Source organism: Geotrypetes seraphini, chromosome 2 (assembly GCF_902459505.1).
Source record: "Geotrypetes seraphini chromosome 2, aGeoSer1.1, whole genome shotgun sequence".
NCBI lineage: Eukaryota > Metazoa > Chordata > Amphibia > Gymnophiona > Dermophiidae > Geotrypetes > Geotrypetes seraphini.
The window spans coordinates 394034361-394058343 of NC_047085.1; the positions used below are offsets into that span (position 1 = coordinate 394034361).

A 23983-nucleotide genomic window follows, 5' to 3' on the forward strand; every position below is an offset into this window, starting at 1 on the left:
AAGAGAGATAGATATCCAGGATGTATCTCTCCCACTCCCTCTACTGCCACATCCAACATGTCTTCCTCCTTTCCTTCAGATCAACATCTTTCTCTCTGCCTTCTGTACACTTCCTCTCCTCCAGTCCTCATTCCCTCCCCTAAACAACATCTCTTTCTCTCCCTCCATGAGTTCAACTTTTTACTCTCTGCCCTCTCCCCCTTCCCCCAAGTGTGACATTTCTCCTTCCCTCCTTTTTGCCCTCCCCATCCATCTCTCTTTGAGTCCAACACTTTCTGCCTTCTGCATGTTTCCTCTCCTCCGCACCTCATTCCCTTCCCCAACCAATATCTCTCTCTGTCCCTCCATGAGTCAAACTTTTCTTCCTCTCTCCTCCACCCCTATTGGCAACAAGTCTCCCTCTCTCTCTGTCCATCTGTCTTTAGCGATCCAGGCATCTCTCCTACCCCCTCTACTGTCACATCCAACATTTCTCCCTCTCTCATCTCCCAGATCAAGTGCATTTTTCACCACTGCCCACCAGCCCCATGCCCATTTCTCCTTCTATCACCCCTCTCCAGCACAATGCCATATTTCTCCCTCCATTACTATGTCCAACATTCTTCCCCTTTGCAATTCCCTTCAATTTGTCCCCTTCTCCACCACCATATCCAACATTTCTCCCTCTCATCCTTCTCCCCTATGTATCTCTCTCCTCTATGACTAATTTTCCTCTTTCTTCCTTTCTTCATGTGCCATCTTTCCCTCTCACTCACACACTCATACCCAACAATTCTCCCTTTCTATTTCCTCCCTCCTATGTCCCAAGTTAATGCCCCTTCCTCATTCCCTTCTGTGTCCTATGTTCATGCCCCTCCCTTCCTTCTGTGTTGAGTTTGTGCCCCTCCCTGCACGTAAGTAGCTGCCCCTCCTTAGAAGCCAATGGGGATCCTGCCCGCTCCCTGCCACGGGAGCCCTCCCTACCTGCCCATGCCCCCCCTTCTGAAGCTGACCCAGTTCTTGTATGAGCCGCACTCGCTCCTTCTGGCTTCAGCAGCACTTCTTTCCGGGTTAGCTACTTACATGCAGTGTGGAAATCATTGCCTGTGCCGACCCTGCAAGGAGTGCTGCTGAAGACAGGAGTGAGTGTGAGAGGGAGGAATCCCCAGCAGCAGCAGGCAGGAAGGTGAAATCCCAGGCAGTGGCAGGCAGGAAGGCGAGATCCTCGGCATTAGCAGGGAGGAGGGCAGGAAAGCAAGATCCCCAGCAGGGGGGCGGGCAAGAAGGTGAGATCCACGGAAGTGGCAGGGGGGCAGACAGGAAGGCAATATCCCTGGCAGTGGTAGCTTCTACAGACAGGCGGGAATATCCTCCGTGGCGGCCAGGCCACGTACCCCCACAAGTGGCCCATGTACCCAAGCATATGTGTATTGCGTGATGAGAAACACTGATGTAAGAGTACAGCAATATTACAAGGTACCCACTCTAAATAGCTAAAGTGGCGCTAATTTAAATATATTCTTGTAATGTATAACTGATGTAACAACTTATAAATGATGTATAAAAACAAATTTCTTTGCAAAAGTTTAAATTGTTAATGAAAGTCAATTCTATTAAGTTATCTTACCCACAACAGAAGACAGCCATAGGCATACATATCTGAAGATGGAGAGGCTAGCTGTCCCATTTTTAATTCAGGAGCTGCCAGGATCAGACTACCACATGAATTTGCAGAGCTGCGCTGATCCTGCAAATAAGAAATCTATACATAAACACTTTTGACTTGTAGTCTAAATCAGATATGTAATTTTATGAATATGAGAACTGAATATCCTCACACACTAGTATTTTGAATTGCATTTTGACTTTGCTCTTGAAGTGGAATTAAAGTCCAATTGAGGGACGCAAGTTGCTGCAAAAAAACAGACATATACTAAGATCACACATCCCTTGCACTAAAGATCAATAATACAGAAAATATCCCATTCCAAAGGAGGAAGTGATGTCATACCTGAGAATGACTAACTGAAATAGAAACTCCCACTTTGCTAAAAAATTAAAATTATAGTCTATTGACAGCAAAGGGGAAAGAGGATAGCCTGGCTCTTGCATCCATGGTGATAACAGTTAAAAGTAGCAAGCCAGGAAGCAGGGAAATACTTTTAAAACTAACAGGAGGAAATTTTTTTTCACTCAGAGAATAGTTCTCTGGAATGCATTGCCAGAGGTTGTGGTAAGAACGGATAGCATAGCTGGTTTTAAGGAAGGTTTGGACATGTTCCTGGAGGAAAAGTCCATAGTCTGTTATTAAGAAAGACATGCAGAAGCCACTGCTTGCCCTGGATCAGTAGCATGGAATATTGCTACTCCTTGGGTTTTGGCCAGGTACTAGTGACCTGGATTGGCCACCATGAGAACGGGTTACTGGGCTTGATGAACCATTGGTCTGACCCAGTAAGGCTATTCTTATGTTCTTGTGGTAATGGAAAAACTCAACAAAATTATTTGAATGAGTTCTATTCACCATGCCAGAGAGATCAGATGGAAGAGGAGGGCAGATTCCGAAAAGCAGCCATATGGCTGAGAAGCCCCATAATGATAAGGTGTGAGAAAAACAACAAATACTACTGGAATTAAAAAGCTGGTTCACCAAACTGAAAAGCCTTGCAATAGATGACAAACCTAGGGACATAGTGATGTGCCTCCATGAGTTTCAAAAAAAAAAAAAAAAAAAAAAAAAAATGACAATGAGATCGATTAGAGTGAACAAGAGATGAAAACAATCCCTGAAGCTATTTGAGGCCTTATCATCCATCTTTCTAAAGAGGAGGGAATTTTGAAATGTGGCTCAAACAGAGAATGCAACTAATATACATGGTTATTCCTATTCAGTCTAGCATTTACTATGAATGGGGAAAAATTGTGGATGCATACTGAAATGAAGCAATCAAAGAATTGTGAAAAGTGGAATTATCGGAAAGTCCAAGGTGCAGCATCAAATGATTGCAATGGTTAGAGTGGCTTATGGGCCTGGGTCCTCCTCTCTATGGTTCAACACCCCACCCCCCAGACTATTTAAGTCACCTGTGTGCAACTCTACAAGGCTTTCCTATGCCATGTGCTGATGTTCTAGAGGCAGGTATGTACGTTTATATTCTGATTTTTATGGCGTGTGGGGGGGGGGGGCTGTGATCACTGGGGGAGTGTTTGGGGGACTGTACTTTGTGTCTGCAGTGGTTATCTGGTCTCTTTGGATATCTTCTGGGCACTTCTGTTTTTAGATTGCCTAAGTCACAACATATAAGTTCCGTCTAGGCAGTCTCGTCAAACTTTCGATTATCGTTGCAGGATAACTAAGTTTGGTCAGCCCACATCCCGCCCAAACCACTCCTCGAAAAACACCCCTTTTATCTCTGGGCGCACAGCTGCCTCTAGATACGTCTAAAACCCATTTCGATTATCGTCACTTGGATGACCTGTCTTTTAGGCATCAAAGTGCCGATTTAGGTGGGTTTTTAGAAGTATTTTTGTTTCGATTATAAACCTTATATTGTCTAAATTTCTCCACAATGATTCTTTTTCCTGCTGTAGTAAGATGTAGCCCAATGCCGGTGTCAACGTCTTTGACATCAAAGTTTGTGCTGTCTTCTCTGTGTTCATGCTGGTGCCAGGAGAATGCACTGCAAGCACCAACTATCGGAGTCAGTGATGGAAATTAGCCTTTGGCATTTGCAGCATTTTTTTAAGACCCATTAACAGTCGGGACAACGACAGAAAAATTGCCTCAGTCAAATCGAACTCAATGGCTGAAGAAAAGAAAAAGGCCTCATTGGGCAAAGCCCGCAAGGAGAAAAGAGAGGAAAAGTTTCCCCACTTCTTTTTTTTTAAATTAAGTAAACAAAGTTAAAAAGAAGAAAATGTGTGAGCAGGAAGGCAAAAATGCAAAAAATTTGAACAGTGTTCAAAAACATGACTTCCTAGCTCCGCAGAAAACTAAGAACTGAGGGGCCATGAGCGGCGTCACGTGAGAAAGAACTCGCAGTTTATGGTGCAGGCAATTTGCAAACTTTCTCAAGATCTTAAAGTGGCGATGCACTTTTAAAGCTGTCCGTATTGGGGCTCTGTGAATGATGTCACCCACATGTGAGAATATGCTGCCTGCTTGTCCTGGGATAACACTCTTTATTAAAAGTGACCCAACATGGCCAATGTTTTGACTAACAGCCTGCATTGGAGTCTGAAAAAAATATATATAAAATGTCAAACTAACTCAATAGATATACAAATATGTAAAATCAAAGAAATTTCTCAAGCCAAGAAAAATCATATTTACATTAAAAACTCAAATTTCACACAAACATTTATACTATAATTTGATTTTTTAAGTTCAATTGTATATCAAATTTTAATAAACTTGACCCATCTAAAGTTTTCTATAGCTTCTTGGGGGAGGTAGCTAAGTAAAGGCTACAAAACCAAAAGAAAAGGAAGAACAAAGACTATCTGCATTCTAACGCAGGCAAAAAAAAAAAAGGGACTGTTCTTTGGGGGGCTAGCATGCAAGTAAATTCAATGCATTCTCAAAACCAACATAAATTTTTATTCTGAGCTGCAAAGTTCCATGACTGGGCTGCCTGACATCACTCACACATGTGGCTGATTTCAGCCTGCTAGCTGATGTTGAAAAATGCATGCATTCAGGATCTGATCTTATACTAAAACCAGATTCATTTTAATTTACATCTGAGGCCTTCAAAACAATGCATTTTAAAATAAATTTTATTTACCACTGTTTTGGTGAAGTCAAAATCCCCAACTATTCCTTTCTTCCGATCCACAGCAAATGTGTTATTTGGATGTATTGATCCATGAACCAAGTTAGATTTGTGCAAAGTTTGCAAACCATATGCTACACCTTTCATCACTTTTATAATCTCCTGATTGAAAAAAAAGACAAAAGAAATATTTGCCTCTTATTCTAATAAGTGCTGGAAAGCAAGGCCATAAAACCAAGGGGAGGGTGGGAAAGAGGGCACAGTTATCTCAAACCGAAAGCATTCAGCAAACTTAAATTTAAAGGCTGTTATGCATAGCTTTATAATACAGCCTTGTAGAATCCTGGAAATATAAAAAAAATTAATAGATCTTTACTTCTCTATGATTTTCAAAGGGTACTGTCAGAGTAAGGCAGACTCAAACCCTCTATTAGCAGCCAATTGCTGAAGCTCCTTTCTTGGCTGCTATTGAAGGGTCTGGGTCTGCCTCAGTTCACTCTGACAGTCCCATTGTAAATTGTAGTTATATTATTCTTTGTTGTTGTTATATCAAATAATGTAGGTCTTTTCTTTTTAATATTATTTTAATAATTTATTTTGTAAACCACTTCAATACAATTTTGTAAAGACAGGATAGAAAGCACAAATAAAACCATAAATCTTCTCATTTGCAACTATTTAACATGGTTTATAGCAATGGTCCTCAGCCAGGAGCATTGCCACAGGACTCCTTCAGAACACTACAGAAGCCTTAAATATGGTCATAAAGGAGAAATTAGGTCTTTACCTGCTAATTTTCTTTCTTTTAGTTCCTCCCTCCCGGCACAGAAATGGATGGGTTTATGCTCCTCTACCAGCAGGTGGAAACTGAGACACTGATGTTTAGCTACAGTACAAGTGTACAATACAGTACAATCAGTTTTAACTAATAGCCAAGCAGAAAACCGTTAGGCTGAAGACAACATCCCAACTCCTCACTTACATGGAGAAGGCAAAGAAAAACACTGACTGGATTGGATACTGATTAGAAGAACCACCTTTCAGAAACGTCCCATAGATCGCCAGCTAAACCAGCTGTACCAAATGTCGCTGCTCTTTAAACTCCCCAAACAACCAAAACAACTAATTCTCGCAGAAAAACCCGTACTCTTCACGAAAACACTGAACAAAATGACAGGACGGGGTCTGTGCCAGTCTGGAGGGACTAAAAGAAAGAATTAGCAGGTAAGGACCACAACTATAATTTTGGTGAAGGTGCGCGGCACCGTAGCTAGATCAAAGGGAAGCACACAAAACTGATCACAAAGCGAAGGAAACGTTGATGGGAGGCTCAAATGAGAACATGCAGATATGCCTCCGTTAGATCGAGAGGTTAAAAATTCCCCCGGTTGGACAGCAAGAATACGGATTTCAGGGTTTCCATACAAAAGGACAGAACCCAGAGCGCTCTACTGACAACTTTGAGATCCAAAATGGGCCGAAAAGAACCCTCTTTTCTTGGGCACCATGAAGTAGATGGAGTACCTGCCGTTGCGAATCTCCTAAGGAGCACTGGGACTACTGCTTTTAGGTCCAGTTACCTGAGCAGAGTCTGCTGAAAAGCCTTCCTTTTCCAAGTTGCCTGACAAGGAGAGGAAACGATCTGTCAAAGGTCGAGAAAATTCCAGAGCATAACCATCCCGAATCACCTCTAGGACCCACTGATCTGTGGACCTGAAGGGACGATATAGTAAGGCCTTTACCAAGACCTGCTTGGAGGAAGGCAAGAACCACCAAAATCAGAGCTCTACCTTCTCCTGGTTGCAATGATGTTGAAAAGTCTTCCATGCCTTAGTGTAGGCAGACAGAGTAGTCGAAGTCTTAGAAATACTGAAAAGGGGACGAAAACACCGACTAAAATAAGAAAAAAGGGAGAGCAGAACAGAAACACTCTTTCAGGCATGTGTGCAGAAGGCCCATCCCTGGTAAAACTCTCACAACTGGGCTCCGACTGGGACCGGGGGAAGGACCCACAATGAGTCATTGGGCTGAACAAGTGGCAGATGAGCCTCTGGAGGAGTCACAACCTCTCCAGCAGGCCCTCCGAAAGGACTGCATGCGTTAGAAGAAATGTCCTCTGGAAGGAAAAGAGATCATACCCAGGCCAGAGCAGTACCTACGAAAGTCACTCAAACATCCCCGGGAAGAACCACCTCGTGATGCCTGGCGAGGCTGGTCCTCCAGTAATCGAGGCACCTTAGAGTCACTCAAGGTCTGAACCAGCTTATCCAGCTCCTTCACAAAGAGAGAGGAGCCCTGAAATGGAAACTTACTGAGCTTAGCCTTAGATGCTGCATCCACCAAGCAACCTGAAAGCCACACGGTACGGCGGGTCGTTACACCGAGAGTCATGCCATCAGAAAAAAGAAGCTCCCAGCTCATTCTTAGTCACTTCCTGATCCACTAAGGACCGTCAGCCATCTCACAGTCAAAAACTCTCTCAGACTCTGGAAACAAGCCCGGGCTACCAGACCACCACAAATCATCACCTGGATAGCCAGGGCAGCCACATCAAAACTCTCAAGTCCTGAGCGTCTCTCAGGGCCAAGCCACCTTCCACCAGCTCAGTATATCTGCGCGCAATAGCTGAGACCACTGCATCAACCACAGGCGACAAAGGTTTCTCTATCTCTATTAGGAATGAGGTAGAGTCTGGCCATGGACCACATCAAATGAAAAGGTGTATTCGGAACTTTCCATTGAGCATGCACTATATCCCGAATATCCTGATGCATAGGGAAAGAGCAGAATGCTGACCAGATCACTCTAAGAAGAGGGTCCACAACACGAGGTGGGTCCTATGCTTCCTCTTCAAAGTATAAAACTGAAGACACCTGAAGAATAAGCTCCTGCAATTCTTCCCAATGAAAAATGCACACAACCAACGCATCCTCGCCAACCGGCGCCTCTGTAAAATCTCCATCCAAAACATCAGACCTCCCCCCCCCCCCCTAATGAAAATGGTGGCCTTAGAAGACAGCCTACTTTGTGAGCAGGACCCGCCAGAACAAACACATGGTCAGACTGGCGAAATTCATTGGCGACTTCCAGGTATCACAGTAAAACACTGCGCACGTCCAAGGACTACAACACTTGGTCCTGCTCCTTTGAACAGAAGAAGCAAAAGCAGAAAGCTGGACTTCCGAATTCATATGTAAAGCGGAAACTACTTTCAGAAGAAAAGAAAGAACAGTTCACAGCATCACAGCGGAATCCATAATACGCAGAAAAGGATCCCTGCAGGAGAGGGCCTGAAGCTCCCAAACCATATGGGCTGAAGTAACACCACTAGGAAGATGGTCTTGATTGCGAGATTCATCAGAGATGCCTGCTCCAGAGGCTCATACAGCGAATGAGCCAGAGAGCGAAGAACTAGATTAAGATTCCAGGTCTGACAGGGAAGGTGCAAGGAAGGCCTAAGACACAGGGTGCCCCGCAGAAAACAAGATACATCCGGATAAGCTGCCAATGAGCCCCCTCAGAGAAATAAGGTCCATACACAAAAGACCAGCAATCTGTACCCGGAGTAAAGTTACCACTAGGCCTCCTTCTTCAGGCCATCCTGCAGAAATTCCACAACACTAGGACTTGATGGGAGAAACAGGTCCACCTGTCTCAGGGCACACCATGCCTGGTAACACCTCCAAGCCTTCGCATTGGCTGCCACTATGTTCTTCCTTTTGCTGTGAAGCAAAATGGCAATCACAGCTGAAGAATAGCCCTGGCTAGTTAAGGCCGCACGTTCAAGAGCCATGCTGTTAAGACCAAAGTGATCCTGATACTGAATCACAATCAGACTCTGTGTAGAAGGCAAGAATGACAAAGTAGTTGGAAACCCAATCCTGATGGAGCCAAACTAAGTTGCCATGCCAAGGCCACTGTGGCCAATTAGGTGCAACCAGAATCAGACTTCCATGGGCCTCTATCTGCCTTAATAAAGACATCATATCACGGGCCACAGAGGGAAGACAGAGGAAACCTTCCAGTGCCAGGGCTGAACCAGAGTGTCCAGGCCTTTGCTGCCAGCTTTGCGATGACGACTGAAGAATAGCTGGGTTTTCTCGTTGGCCGCAGTTGCCATGAGGTCGAACTTGGGACACCCCCACTTATCTACTATGCACTCGAACACTCTTTGGGACAGGGACCACTCTCCAGCGTCTGACAACTGAGAAAGTCTGCTTGTTCTGTCCTGTGTGAAACCAAATTCCCAGGCATTCCAGACCCTGCGTCATCAAGGTGACTTCTGGAAGTTGATCACCCAACTCAGGCACTACAGCAACTGCAGCACCTGTTGAACAGCCTGACCCCCTTGGACAGTGAGGGAGCTCTGCTCAACCAGTCATCCAGATATGGGTGAACCAGGACACTCAGGGTGCAAAGATGGGCTGCCACCACCACTTTGGTGAAGGTCCTGAGCACCAATGCCAATCCAAAGGGCATCGCCGCAAACTGGAAATGTTGCCCCAAAACATGGAATCGAAGATACGAAAATGGGAACGTGGACATACACCTCTATCAGATCCAGGAGGCTAGAAACTTTTCACTGAGCACACCATCTCAATGTAGAAACGAGGCACTTTCAGTATCGCATTGACCACCTTGCGATCTAGAATTGGCTTCCAATCGTCAGATCCTTTCTTTGGAATGATGAAGTATATCAAATATCACCCAGATCCCAAGTCTCACTGTGGAATGGGTTCTATGACTGCAATATCCAGAAGCCTGAGGACTGTGTGGCCTGCACCCGAAGCACCTTCTCAGGGCAGCCCGCAGGAGAATCCAGAAAATACTCAGAGAACAGAGAAACTCCAATTTGTAGCAATCCCTGAGAACTTCCAGGACCCAGAGGTCAGAGGTAATGGTCTGCCATTACACCAGAAAGGCCGAACACACCCCCTGATCCGCAGGGGAAGACACACTGGCCTGATGTTTCAAGTTTCAAGTTTATTATCACATTTGATTAATCGCTTAATCCGAATTCTAAGCGATGTACAAATTAATAAAAATTACAGAGTAAAGGAAGACAAACTTAAATGACAGGTACCTAAACGATTAAAACATAATATAAAATTAAATTACACACACAAGTAGAAACATAAGGAAATTTGGGAATGAATTATAATTTAATTAAAAAGTAGTACAATTAGGGTTAAGAATAATGGGAAGGGAACAACAAAAGTTAAAAACACAACGTGAAGGGCTATGTACGTTAACGCACACAGTTTGGGAAATAAGATCCTGGAACTGGAAACAGAAATAAGGAATGCCGACCTGGATGTGGTAGCAATATCTGAGACCTGGCTCACAGACTCCCACGGGTGGGACATGGTCATACCGGGTTATAACTTGCTTCGCCGGGACAGGGAGGGCAGAATGGGAGGAGGTGTAGCATTATATACTAAAGATGACATTAAGGTCACAAGAATCACAGATGTACAGTACACCGGGGAATCCCTTTGAGTTTATTTGGCCAGAGGGAAGGACAAATGCCTGTATCTTGGCGTAATTTACAGACCCCCAAGACAACAGGATGACCTAGATATGGAATTAATCGGTATTATAGAGAATATCACCTTGCGTGGGGACACAGTATTGTTAGGTGACTTCAACATGCCTGATGTGGATTGGGACACACTTACTGCTGCTTCCGGCAGCAGCAGGAGGCTATTATACTCTTTGAAGGGAGCACATCTCAGGCAACTGGTGTTGGACCCAACAAGGGATCAGGCAATACTGGAGAAAGTGTTACAGAGGTCTCGGTGGGAGACACATTGGCCTCCAGTAACCACAACATGATATGGTTCAATCTTAGGAAAGGCTTCACCAAATCTGCCACACTGACCAAAGTCCTCAAATTCAAGGACACAAACTTCCAAGACATGGGTGACTTTGTTCACCAGGTGCTACAAAGCCAAGCAGAAACCGATAGCGTGGAAGAAATGTGGTCGACTTTGAAAGCCACCATACAGGAAGTGACAAACCACTATGTTAAGTTAGTAAGTAAACGGCGTAGGAACAATAAGCCACAGTGGTTCACTGTGGAGATATCAGACCTCATCAAAGAGAAGAAAAAAGCATTCATCTCTTACAATCAGGGAAACAGGATTCTAGAGAAGTAGACTTCAGAGGGTGGTGGTAAACGGAACCCCATCCAAAACGTCAGACGTGATCAGTGGAGTGCCGCATGGCTCGGTCTTGGGCCCGATTCTATTCAACTTATTCATAAGAGATATGACCCAAGAACTTAGAGGAAGGGTATCACTGTTCGCCGACAATGCCAAACTTTGCAACATAGTAGGTAAAAGCATTTTGCCTGATAATATGACGCAGGACCTACTGCTGCTGGAACGATGATCAGCAACTTGGCAGCTAGGCTTCAATGCTAAAAAGTGTAAGGTAATGCACCTGGGTAAGAGAAACCCGTGCAGAACTTACGTACTAAATTGTGAGACCTTGGTCGAGACCACGGTGGAACGTGATCTAGGGGTGATCATTAGTGATGACATGAAGGCTGCCAATCAAGTGGAGAAGGCTTCTTCCAGGGCAAGACAAATGATGGGTTGTATCCGTAGAGGTTTTGTCAGCAAGAGACCTGAAGTCATGATGCCGCTATACAGGTCCATGGTGAGGCCTCATTTGGAGTATTGTGTTCAATTCTGGAGACCACACTACTGGAAGGATGTGCTGAGAATCGAGTCGGTTCAGCGAATGGCCACCAGGATGGTCTTGTGGCTCAAGGATCTCACGTATGAAGAAAGACTGAATAAATTGCGGCTGTATTCACTTGAGGAACGAAGAGAGAGGGGAGACATGATTGAAACGTTTAAGTACATCACGGGCTGTATTGAGTCGGAAGATGATATCTTCTACCTCATGGGACCCTCGACCACCAGAGGGCATCCGCTGAAAATCAGGGGAGGGAAGTTTCATAGCGACTCCAGAAAGTACTTCTTCACCGAAAGAGTGGTGGATCATTGAAATAAACTCCCACTGCAGGTGATTGAGGCCAGCAGCGTGTCAGATTTTAAGAGGAAATGAGATACTCACGTGGGATCTCTAAGGGAGTGAATTCAGGGGGGCGGGTATTTGGAATGGGCAGACTTGGTGGGCTTTGGCCCTTTCTGCCGTCATTTTCTATGTTTCTAATACCTGACCAAGTCAAAAGCTGTCATAACAGCAGTCAGGGAGGCTAAATTCCACATGGAGGAGTCTCTAGCAAAGAACATCCAGAAGGGAGATAAATCATTCTTCAGGTATATCAGTGACAGAAGTAAAAGCTCAGGCGGGATAGTACGTCTTAGGCAACCAGACGGAGCCTATGTGAAAAAGGACTCAGAAAAAGCCCAACTGTTAAATGAATACTTCTGCTCAGTCTTCACCCGAGAAGCGCCGGGACTCGGCCCTCAGCTACAGACAAGGGTTGACTCAGTTGACCCATTTAGTAATTTCAAGTTTACACCCAGCAGTGTCTACGGTGAGCTGTCAAAGCTCGAGGTTAACAAGGCAATGGGACCTGACAACCTACACCCTAGGATGCTCAGGGAGTTGAGTGATGTCTTGGCGGAGCCGCTGTCCGCGCTCTTCAACCTCTCCCTTAGTACAGACAGCGTCCCGTTGGACTGGAAGAAGGCTAACGTCATTCCACTCCACAAGAAAGGCTCAAAGATAGAGGCAGCAAACTACAGACCAGTGAGTCTCACATCAATAGTGAGCAAACTAATGGAAACTCTAATCAAACGCCAATTGGATACGATCCTGAATGAGGAGAATCTACGGGATCCCCGTCAACATGGATTTACTAAGGGGAGATCCTGCCAATCCAACCTGATCAGCTTCTTTGACTGGGTGACAGGGAAGCTGGATGTTGGGAAGTCCCTGGACATCGTATACCTGGACTTTAGCAAAGCATTCGATAGCGTACCACACTGCAGGTTGCTAAGCAAGATGAGTTCTATAGGATTGGGAGACACACTGATGAAATGGGTTGGGAACTGGCTTGGAGGTAGGCTTCAAAGGGTAATGGTGAACGGCACCCCCTCTGAAATGAAGGAGGTGATAAGTGGAGTGCTCCAAGGCTCGGTCTTGGGCCCGATCCTTTTCAATATCTTTATAAGAGACTTGGCAGAAGGGCTCCGAGGTAAAACAACATTATTCGCCGATGACGCCAAACTAAGCAATGTAGTGGGCAAAAGCACAATGGACAAAAATTCAATGCCCGACAACATGATGCACGATCTACTCCTACTGGGGAGCTGGTCTAGGACATGGCAACTCAGCTTCAATGCCAAAAAATGCAAAGTTATGCACCTGGGTAGCCAAAATCCATGCAGGACTTATACCCTTAATGGCGAGATCCTAACAAGAACGGTAGCAGAATAAGACTTAGGGGTGATCGTCAGTGAGGACATGAAGGCTGCCAATCAAATGGAGCAAGCTACATCCAAGGCAAGACAAATCATAGGTTGCATACGCAGGGGTTTCGTCAGCCATAAGCCTGAGGTCATTATGCCATTGTATAGATCCATGGTGAGGCCCCACCTAGAATGCTGTGTGCAATTCTGGAGGTCGCATTATCGCAAGGATGTGCTGAGACTGGAGTCGGTGCAGAGAATGGCCACCCGGATGGTCTCGGGACTCAAGGATCTCCCGTACGAAGAACGGTTAGATAAATTACAGCTATACTCGCTCGAGGAGCGCAGAGAGAGGGGAGACATGATCGAGACGTTCAAGTATCTCACGGGCCGCATCGAGGCGGAGGAAAATATCTTCTTTTTCAAGGGTCCCACGGCAACAAGAGGGCATCTGTGGAAAATCAAAGGCGGGAAACTGCGCGGTGACACCAGGAAATTCTTTTTCACTGAAAGGGTGGTTGATCGCTGGAATAGTCTTCCACTTCAGGTGATTGAGGCCAGCAAGGTGCCTGATTTTAAGGCCAAATGGGATCGACACGTGGGATCTATTCACAGGGTAAAGGTAGGGGAGGGTCATTAGGGTGGGCAGACTGGATGGGCCGGGGCCCTTATCTGCCGTCTATTTCTATGTTTCTATGTTTCTATGTAGGTTAAAATCAGAGCCATAAGCAATTCAATTAATCGTTGAATGCATCTTTAAAAAGAAGACTCTTTAATTTGCTCTTAAATTTTTCAAGATTCTTTTCCTCTCTTAAATAAATTGGAAGGGCATTCCAAGATTGGGGAGCCGTTATAGAAAAAATAGACTGCCGCCGCGTACTGATAATTTTAAGAGAGGGAATGACCAATAAATGTTGGTCGTTTGAACGCAAAAGTCTAGATGAGGTATATGGGATTAAAACTCTATAGATAAAGGCTGGGGTTTTAAATATCAAAGATTTAAAAGTGAGCAGGCATAGTTTATACATAATACGGTGAGCGACTGGAAGCCAATGAGCTTTTATTAGTAAGGGAGAGTCATGATCAAATTTTTTGGCTTTCGTAATAAGTTTGATTGAGGCATTTTGAATAATTTGCAAACGTCTAATTTCTTTTTGCGCCAGATCTTTGAAAAGGGCGTTACAGTAGTCGATTTTAGAGATAACCAGAGAATGAATTAGAATATTCAGAGATTTTGAGCATAGGAATTTAGATATTGAACTTATTTGACGGCGTCTATAGAAAGTTGCTTTGACAACATGACTGATATGGTCGTGATATGATAGTTTATCGTCAAAGATAATCCAGACGTCAGAACTATTTCATTGCTGGAGCTGCCAGCCAACTTCCTGTGGACTGCTGATGTTGAGACCCACCGAAGCGCGATCTGGCTGATGAAGAGGTCCGTGGTCAAGCCCGAGTATGGACAAGAGCGCTGAAGGGATGAAAATTAGAACACTCCAAACCCCTGGAAGGGCAGGATCTATTCACAGGCAGTGACTTAGGCCTGTGATTCTGTACACTGGCCATAAAGTCATCAAGACCCTGGCCGAGCAGCAGCTGTCCTTTAAATGACAGCCAGCTGTGAGAAACGGAATAGATGGCAAGCTTGGCGAAAACATTCAAGATGTCATACAAGGCATCAGCAATATAATCCACACCGGAGATGAGAAAATCCAAGTTGCAAAGCACCAGTGTGAGGATCATAGTGCAGCTTGGAATGGCACCCCCAATCCAAGAAAGAAGAAGCTAATGCCACCTTAACACCAGCAGTGGCTGAATGGATCCATTTGGGTCTTTATCTGCCGTCATCTACTATGTTACTATGTATCAAACAAACGCTTAAAGGACAAAATCCACCCATCTATCTTGAACATCCTTCAGGTCTTCCCCATCACTGGGGAGGGGGGGAGATGTGCGTTTTGTGGCCTGTGCCACCAAGGAATACACCTTTGGGGAAGCAAAGCACTTGTTAAAGTCATCTGCCATGGGATACAACCGTATAAATAGGGCTATAGGAACCTATTAAAGCTATTTCATATTTTCTAACATTAGCCACAAACGTGCTTTTATATCTCATGTCTTCTTTTATCATCAAATTTAATCACAAAACATCCACTTCTAATTAGACATATATTTTCAGTATTTTTAAAAGAACCTCCAAACTATAAACTAGGAGGGTGGTACACTAGAGATAGGAATGGGATTTTCATCTTTTTAATTTTTTTTTAATTTTTTTAGTCTTTTGTATTGGATTAAGTAGAATTCAGTTGTTTATATTGATCTATTGATTTTACATATGTGTATTATTAGGTATTTATTATGATAAATATAGCACTTTTGTCACATATTTTTTAGTGATTGGGATTTTATATGTGTTTGTATACTGTAATGCTTTTATTTAGTATGGTATAATGGAGAGTTATTGGTAATCGGGGTCTATTTTGGGTGTACTCTGATTTGAGAGCACTATGTTGAATCTGCGTAAAGTACAACTTATTCGTATGCTTGGAACTCATATTGTTATGGATTGTAGGTTTTCTTGATGGTAAACTAGGTTTACATTTAATTCTGAGACTGCTACGGTAAGCCTATGACGACAGTTTTATGGCATTTTTTGGCAATCATGTTTGTATGCGATGAAGATTGACGCATGAGCAAGCAGAGGCGGATGCGTTTTTATGCTCTGATTCATCATGCTTCAATAAGCTTGTTCAGGTCATGTATTAACCCCTTTTAACACGCATGCGCCTTGTATTATAAATGGCGCTATGCAGCAGGGCCTTTACGCAGAGCTGCTCCAGCCCCTTAAATGAGAGGACACCTAAAAAAGGTCGGTACATTTGAATAAGTTGCTTAAATAATGTTTTTTAAAGTTCTTGTTGTTTAATGTGAGTGTTTTCAATGTGATGATTGCCCTCCAAGCCGTATGAGAATAAATTGAATAGGAGGCTTTGGGTTTAAATGTGTATTGGACAGCACTAAACCGCTTGAACAATAAAGTTTTCTTTATGCCGAGCATCGGTTCTATTTGTTATTGATTGGCATTATCGTATTAACTATGAGTTCTTTTTAAGCGCTTTATGACTGGCTGTACTTGTTGTCTAGGGCTGCCTGTTTGATATAGCAATGTTACTTACCGTAACAGTTGTTATCCAGGGACAGCAGGCAGCTATTCTCACTAGTGGGTGACGTCATCCAACGGAGCCCCGATGCGGACGTCTCACAAGCATATTTGCTTGTAGAAACTTTAGAAGTTTCCAGTCGCCCGCACCGCACATGCGCGAGTGCCTTCCCGCCCGATGCACCGGGCGCGTCTCCTCAGTTTAGATAGCTAGCAGAGAAGCCAACCCAGGGGAGGTGGGTGGGACGTGAGAATAGCTGCCTGCTGTCCCTGGATAACAACTGTTACGGTAAGTAACATTTCTTTATCCCAGGACAAGCAGGCAGGTATTCTCACTAGTGGGTGACCTCCTAGTTACCCACAATGGGATGGAGGGAGTGTTGGCAACTTAGGAGAATAGATTCTGTAACACAGTTTAGCCAAACTGTCCATCCCGTCTGGAGAAAGGATCCAGACAATAATGATAAGTAAAGTCATGAACCGAGGACCAAGTGGCAGCTGTACAAATGTCCACAATCGGTGTCGATCCGAGGAAAGCTACAGAAGCTGCCATCGCTCTGACCCTATGGGCTGTGATTTTTCTGTCAAGGGGCAATCCAGCCTGGGCATGGCAGAAAGAGATACAAGCCGCCATCCATTTGGAGATGGTACGCTGAGAGATAGGACGCCCCAACTTGTTCGGATCAAAGGAGATGAAAAGTTGAGGAACAGCTCTGTGAGGCTTGGTGCGTGCCAGGTAGAAAACCAAAGCACGTTTACAGTCCAGAGAGTGAAAAGCTGATTCTCCAGGGTGAGAATGAGGCTTTGGAAAAACACTGGAAGAACAATGGATTGATACAGATGAAATTCCGAGACCACTTTAGGAAGGAAAGTAGGATGAGTGCGAAGCACCACCTTGTCATGATGGAACACTGTGAAAGGTGGATCCGCAACCAAAGGTTGAAGCTCACTAACCTGACGAGCAGAAGTGAGGCCAATGAGAAACACCACTGTCCAAGTGAGATAACTGAGATGAGGCTCGAATGGAGGTTTTAGAAGCTGAGAAAGAACAACACTGAGGACCCAAACCACTGGAGGCGGTTTGAGCGGAGGATTGACATGGAAATGTCCATTCATGAGTCTGGAAACCACAGGATGAGCAGAGAGAGGTTTCCCTTGAAGAGGCTGATGAAAAGCAGCAATTGCACTCAGATGGACTCGGATCGATGTAGACCTGAGGCCATAATGAGATAGGTGCAAAAGATAGTCCAAAACAGAGGACAAGGAAGCATGTTTAGGCTCCTTATGCCGAGAAAAACACCAAGTAGAAAAACTAGTCCATTTTTGGGAATAGCATTGTCTAGTAGCGGGCTTCCGTGAAGCTTCCAAAACATCCCACACAGGTTGTGAAAACTGAAGGGGAGTTACGTTGAGAGGAACCAAGCTGTCAGGTGTAGAGACTGCAGGTTGGGATGAATCAGAGACCCCTGATGCTGTGTAAGCAGAGAGGGAAATACTGGCAGAATAAAGGGCTCCCTGCTGCTGAGTTGAAGTAGAAGGGAGAACCAAGGTTGTCTGGGCCACCGAGGAGCAATCAGAATCATGGTGGCATGGTCCGACATGAGCTTGACTAGAATCTTTTGAATGAGAGGAAACGGAGGAAACGCATACAGAAAGAGAGTCCTCCAGTCCAGAAGAAAAGCAGCTGCCTCGAGGCGATGAGAAGTGTAGATCCTGGAGCAGAACTGAGGCAGTTTGAAGTTGTGGGAGGCTACGAAAAGGTCTATCTGAGGCATGCCCCACAGAGAGAAGATGTGATGTAGGGGCGTGGAATGGAGAGTCCATTCGTGAGGCGGAAAAAGACGACTCAAGTTGTCCACCAAGGCATTGTCCGCCCCCTGAATGTAGATAGCTTTGAGGAAGGTGTTGTGGCGAATCACCCAATCCCAAACTTTCAGAGCTTCCTGACAGAGGGAGGCAGATCCCGTGCTCCCCTGCTTGTTGATGTAATGCCTGGCGACCTGGTTGTCCATACGAATGAGAACCACCATGTCATGAAGAAGATGCTGAAAAGCATTGAGAGCATTGAAAATCGCCCTGAGTTCCAGGAGATTGATGTGACACAGACGGTCCGCACTGGTCCAATAGGCTGGAATGCGCAGACCATCCAGATGAGCCCCCCAAACATAGGTCGAGGATTCGGTCGTGAGAACCTTCTGATGGGGAGGCATGTGAAACAGCAAACCCCTGGAGAAAGTGGAAGAGAGCATGCACCAGCGTAGAGACTGTTGCAGAGCAGGAGAGACCTGGATGTGTCGAGTCAGGGGGTCGGACACCTGCGTCCATTGAGAAGCCAGGGACCACTGAGGAAGTCTGAGGTGAAGTCTGGCAAAAGGAGGCACGTGAACTGTCGAAGCCATGTGGCCCAGAAGAACCATCATGTGTCTTGCCGAGATGGACGGGCGAGAGGACACGGAGCGACAAAGACGAAGCAGAGCATCCAGGCGTTGCAGAGGCAGGAACGCCCTGAGTTGAGTCGTAGCCAGAACAGCTCCGATGAAGGGAAGAGTCTGGGAAGGTTGCAGATGGGATTTTGGAAAGTTGATCTCGAACCCCAGACTCTGCAGGAACCAGATCGTCCTCTGTGTCGCCTGGACGACACCCTGAGATGGGGAATCCTTGATGAGCCAGTCGTCAAGGTAGGGAAACACCTGAAGACCATGGGTCCTGAGTGCTGCAGCCAGTACAACCAGGCACTTGGTGAAGACTCTGGGTGACGAGGCCAGGCCGAAAGGAAGCACTCGGTATTGAAGATGTCCCACCCGAAATCTGAGGAATTGACGGGAGGCCGGAGGAATGGGAATGTGAGTGTAGGCCTCCTTGAGATCCAGAGAGCATAACCAGTTGTTCTGCTCGAGGAGGGGATAGAGAGAAGCTAGTGGTTAACATGTGAAACTTCTCTTTGACCAGAAACTTTTTTGGTGAGCACCCTGAGGTCCAAAAATAGGACACAGATCGCACGTCTTTTTCGGAACAAGGAAGTACCTGGAGTAAAAACCCTTGTACTGGTGGTCCAAAGGGACCGGCTCGACGGCTCGGAGCTGGAGCAAAGCATGAGCTTCTGGAAGAAGAAGGGCGGTCTGGATAAGGTTGGAAGGATACTCTATTGGAGATTTGTTCTGGAGGAACTTAATGGAACTGAGGAGAGTATTCCTCTCTAACGATGGGAAGGATCCAAAGATCGGTGGAACAGCCATCCATCTAAGGTAAAAAAAGATGTAGACGACCCCGTACTGGTGGAAGTTTTGCTCTCTACGAGACAGTCAAAAAGGCTGAGGAGCCTTGGGGATGGTAGAAGGCTGAGGCTTCTGCTGGAGCTATCTCTGAACAGGCTGACGGAAGGTATGCGCCTGTTTCGGTGGATAACGCCGCTGAAAAATCAAAGGCGAGCGTGAGGAATGAGCAGGAGCAGGCTTGGGCGTCGGACGTAGAAGGGACTGGAATGATGTCTCATAGTCCGACAGCTACTTGGTGGCCGCCTCGATGGACTTGTCAAAGAGGTCGGCTCCCGCACACGGGACTGTGGCAAGCCAGTCCTGGAGATTCGGGGCCATATCAATGGCCGCGGTCACGCCAGGCATCGCATGGCCACCGAACAAGCGGCAGCCCTTGCAGCGAGTTCGAAAGCGTCGTAAGACGACTGCATCAGCTGCAGGCGACGTTGGGACGAGGCCAGAACCTCCTGATATTCGAAGCGAGCCCGAGAGACCACATAGGGCAGAAAACCCGGTAGGACTGAGATAAGACTCGAAGTAGGTGGCAAATTGAAAACTATAGATGCGCCTACCAAATCTGTCCATGGTCTTGCCCTCCCGGCCAGGTGGCAGAGACCTGGGAGGGGTGAGATCGCTTCAAGGAGGACTCAACCAAGAGCGACTGAGGAGAAAGCTGGGCACCATCGAAGCCCTTATGGTGCCACGTGTGGTACCTGGCATCCAACTTCCCGGGCACAGCTGGAATGGAGTAATGTGTCTCAAAAACATCTCATGAAGGTCTGGTCGAGGAGCTTATGCAGAGGAAGCTTGAGAGACTCAGCAGGAGGTTGAGGGAGATGCATCGTCTCCAGATACTCCCTGGAGAACTTGGAACGCGAGTCCAGGTTAATGTCCAGATCAACAACCAGCTGCCGAAGTGAAAGAGGAGAAAGACAGCTGGCAGCCAGCGCAGGGCCTCGAGAATTACTCGAAGAAGTCGAGGCTTCAGGCTCCACCGAGACTGGAGATCGGCAGGGGGAGAAAGATCCCATTGTGTCCTCGAGCTCCGGCAGAGGATGCGGTGACGAATCCAGCGGAGAATACTTGAGGAAAGGCTGCTTGTGACGAGGCGAGGCATGCCTCGAGGAATGCCTCGGTGAATGCCTCGAACGATGACCAGAACCGTGTCTGGAAGCAGACCTCGACCGATGAGGCGAGCTTGGCGTCGAGGCGTTCAGCGAGTGAATAGGGCTGGAAGCGGTGGATCGAAGCAGAGGTGGTTGGACAGAAGCACCTCGAGGCACCCGCCAAGCCTCGAGACTCGACATCGAGGGCAACGGAACCGGAAGAGGCCCTCGCAAAGACTCTGCTCCTTGCGTCGAGGGAAACGGATCCAACGGAGGCACTCGCAAAGACTCTGCTCCTTGCATCGAGTGAATCGGTTCCAAGGGAGGCAAGGGCAAAGATTCTGCTCCTTGCAATGCATGCTTCGATGCCAGACCAGACACTCGCAGAGACTTTGCTCCCTGCAGCGAGAGTTTATGTCGAGGGGGCACCAGAGGCAGCTTGACCTCGCGGAAAACCTCCGCTTGCCCAGACTGAATTTGGGAGAGAAGCTTCGGCCCCATAGTAGTGAAGAGCTCGATGAACTGCTTCTCCATCAAGGTCTGGAATGAAGCCGGCAAGGAGGGATCCACATCTGCAATGGGACCTCCTGCATGGGCTTTGCGATCCCTGGCGCTGAGGTGCTTGGACTTAGAAGCCTCGGGCACCTTGAGCACCTCAGGGAGAATGGACTGCTGAGCTACCTGACCTGAAGAGACAGAGGAAGGCACCGCAGCAGGCGTCAGAGTCGAAGCCCGCACAAACGAAGCAGGCTTAAGGAGACTCGAAGCCGCAGAGGTGGAAGGAGGGAAGAGTCGGGGCGGAAGTCGAAGGCGAGGTGCTCTTCGATGAGGACTGCTCCGATGACGCCTCCAGGCTGAACAGCAACTCCCACAAGAAGCAGCGACGCCTGAAAGCACGGCAGTAAGTGCAGTAGCAAGGCCGGCATGATTTCTGAAGGTGTAGAGACCCAAGACACTGCAGACAGTGTCGATGAGGGCACTGTACACACAATTTTTTTTTTTTTTTTTTTAAACCGGTAAGAGGCCGGGACATAGGCCGAAAAAGGTCCGCTGCAAGATCGAAGCCGCGGGCCCATGGCCACGAGGCCTACCCGGTTGAACCGATGGAAGAAAATGTGTTTTTTTTAAAAACAAGAAAACACGATGAAAAAGCAACGATTATGAGTGAAATAACCCAAACCGCGGATCTAGAAGGCACAAGTGAAGAAACTTCGCGCAGAGAGTCGAAGACGGACTTCTCGGCTCTGCGGAAAAGTAAGAACTGAGGAGACGCGCCCGGTGCATCGGGCGGGAAGGCACTCGCGCATGCATGGTGCGGGCGACTGGAAACTTCTAAAGTTTCTACAAGCAAATATGCTTGTGAGACGTCCGCATTGGGGCTCTGTTGGATGACATCACCCACTAGTGAGAATACCTGCCTGCTTGTCCTGGGATAAACATATTTACTCGTCTCAGATTTGTTTTAAATATAGTGCTCCCGTTGTCATTTCTGCTATAATAAGTTTAGTCTGTACTTTTCTAAAATCCAGTTTGAATTGGATAGTAATTTAGATTGAATTCATTGTTAATTTAAGAGTATTTTTATCTATTTATTGATTCTAAATATTTAATGAGGTTACTAAAATCATGTGATTTGAGACTGAATTAACTTTATTTAATAATGATCTTATTTCAGATTTGTATTTTTAACATTCTATGCTTTTTAATACTGAACTTTAGTTTCTATAGATTGAGAACATTTAATGAATTTGAAAGGACTGGAGTTTTTAGACTCAATTTGATTTGATTGAATAGAGTAATTTATTTGCTGTAGTTGATTTGATTTGGTGTATTCATGGAATTTTGTGGTTTATATATTTCACTATTTTACACATAATGAATTAGTATTTATTATGGCATTACACTTTTGTATTTTATTGATTAAAATTAACTAGGTTTCAGATCATTGAGGTTATTTAATTGTGAGTTTTAATCTTTTTCACATATCTCAGTGTTATGTAATGTAATAATCTTTACTATAGAGTCATTCTCTGATTTATTTATTTATAAGGTTTTATATAGAGGTCTTTTTATCCATCATCCATTTGATGTTTCAGTGTTGTTAATGTAAAGTATTTAATGCATTGATGTAAGATGTTTAAATTTATTTCAGTGTGGAGAGAATGTATCAATATCAATATTTATATGTGTAACTCTTGATTTATGTTTTTAATTCTATATTTGTAACAATAATTAGATATGTGAGCTAAAATGCAGTTTTAGGGTGATTATGTAATAATTAAAACAATTTTTTGTATTTATATTGTACAGTGCTCCCTGTTGGAACCCTTGAGAAAGCCTGTTTAGGCGAAACGGGTCCCGTCGGGCATACAATTATTGGGGCAAGCAATTTATACTGCAATGAAGGATGAGTAAATAACGATGGACTAAATGTTGATTATTGAAGAAAACAGTTCTTTTTGGATTGAGCAAAATTTTTGCCTTATTTGATACTTGAGTGAACCCTAATAAGTGAGGGAATTCTTATGCTGTGGAGCTTTCCATTCACCTCACTTTCTATCTTCAACTTTTCTGCCTTCAGAAGTCTCCCAGATGTCCATAAAAATAAGTACGAGGTCAGAATGATCATGAAAGAAGGCAGACTGTAGCCTCTGGTCACTCATTAGGGAACATTCTATAGTGGCCAGCTGCTCAGCCTGCAGCTTCAATTTTTGAAGAGATTCAGAGATCAAATCAACAAGGTGCACATGCTTGAAAAATCAGTGCACAGTGGGATCCTCCCACAAATCTGGGGCGCCGCACTGATCCGGATCTTAGAGATCTGCCAAGTTCGCTACAACTGCAACTGCCACAGTATCTCCCAGTGAAAGCAGAGGTATAGAAAGAGTGTTTGGTGCAACTGCAGGCACAGATAGCTTACCTGCTGGCACCCCAGAGGAAAAGCAAGAGAAAAGATCCTGGTCCACTGGAGCAGGGGTCCCTGTGACCGGCACAGGGGCCAGCATAAGGGAAGCAGGCAGTGACTTTTTAACTAAGTATGCCTGATAAAACATATTCACAAATTCTGGGGAAAACCCATCCTCCGCGGTGGGAACCAATCTCTGACCCTCAGTTTTGGAGGATTTACTTGGTTTTTCACTAGAGACACGCTTGTGTTTTGCTGAAACGGCGCCAGCGCACTCCCCAGGGCTCTCTGATGCCACTTAGGGGTCAGGACAGAAGGTGCTAGAAGACCCTCCTCGGAGGTTGAAGGCACCAAATATAGGCAAGCCTCCATGGAACACGGCTGCGTATCAAACAGCCATCTACTGCAAAT

General features: G+C 45.6%; 1 protein-coding gene across 9 annotated transcripts in view; it reads right to left on the minus strand.

Annotated features, from left to right (window-relative positions):
• Positions 1-23983, minus strand: part of STK31 (serine/threonine kinase 31) — a 620303-nt gene that overhangs the window by 26152 nt on the left and 570168 nt on the right. For all 9 annotated transcript variants that reach the window (XM_033930854.1, XM_033930858.1, XM_033930859.1 and 6 more), the window contains 2 exons: positions 4767-4916; positions 1607-1726 (listed from right to left, as the gene is read on the minus strand). In XM_033930854.1, coding sequence (XP_033786745.1) covers positions 1607-1726; positions 4767-4916 — 270 coding nt within the window. The remainder of the gene's footprint in view (positions 1-1606; positions 1727-4766; positions 4917-23983) is intronic.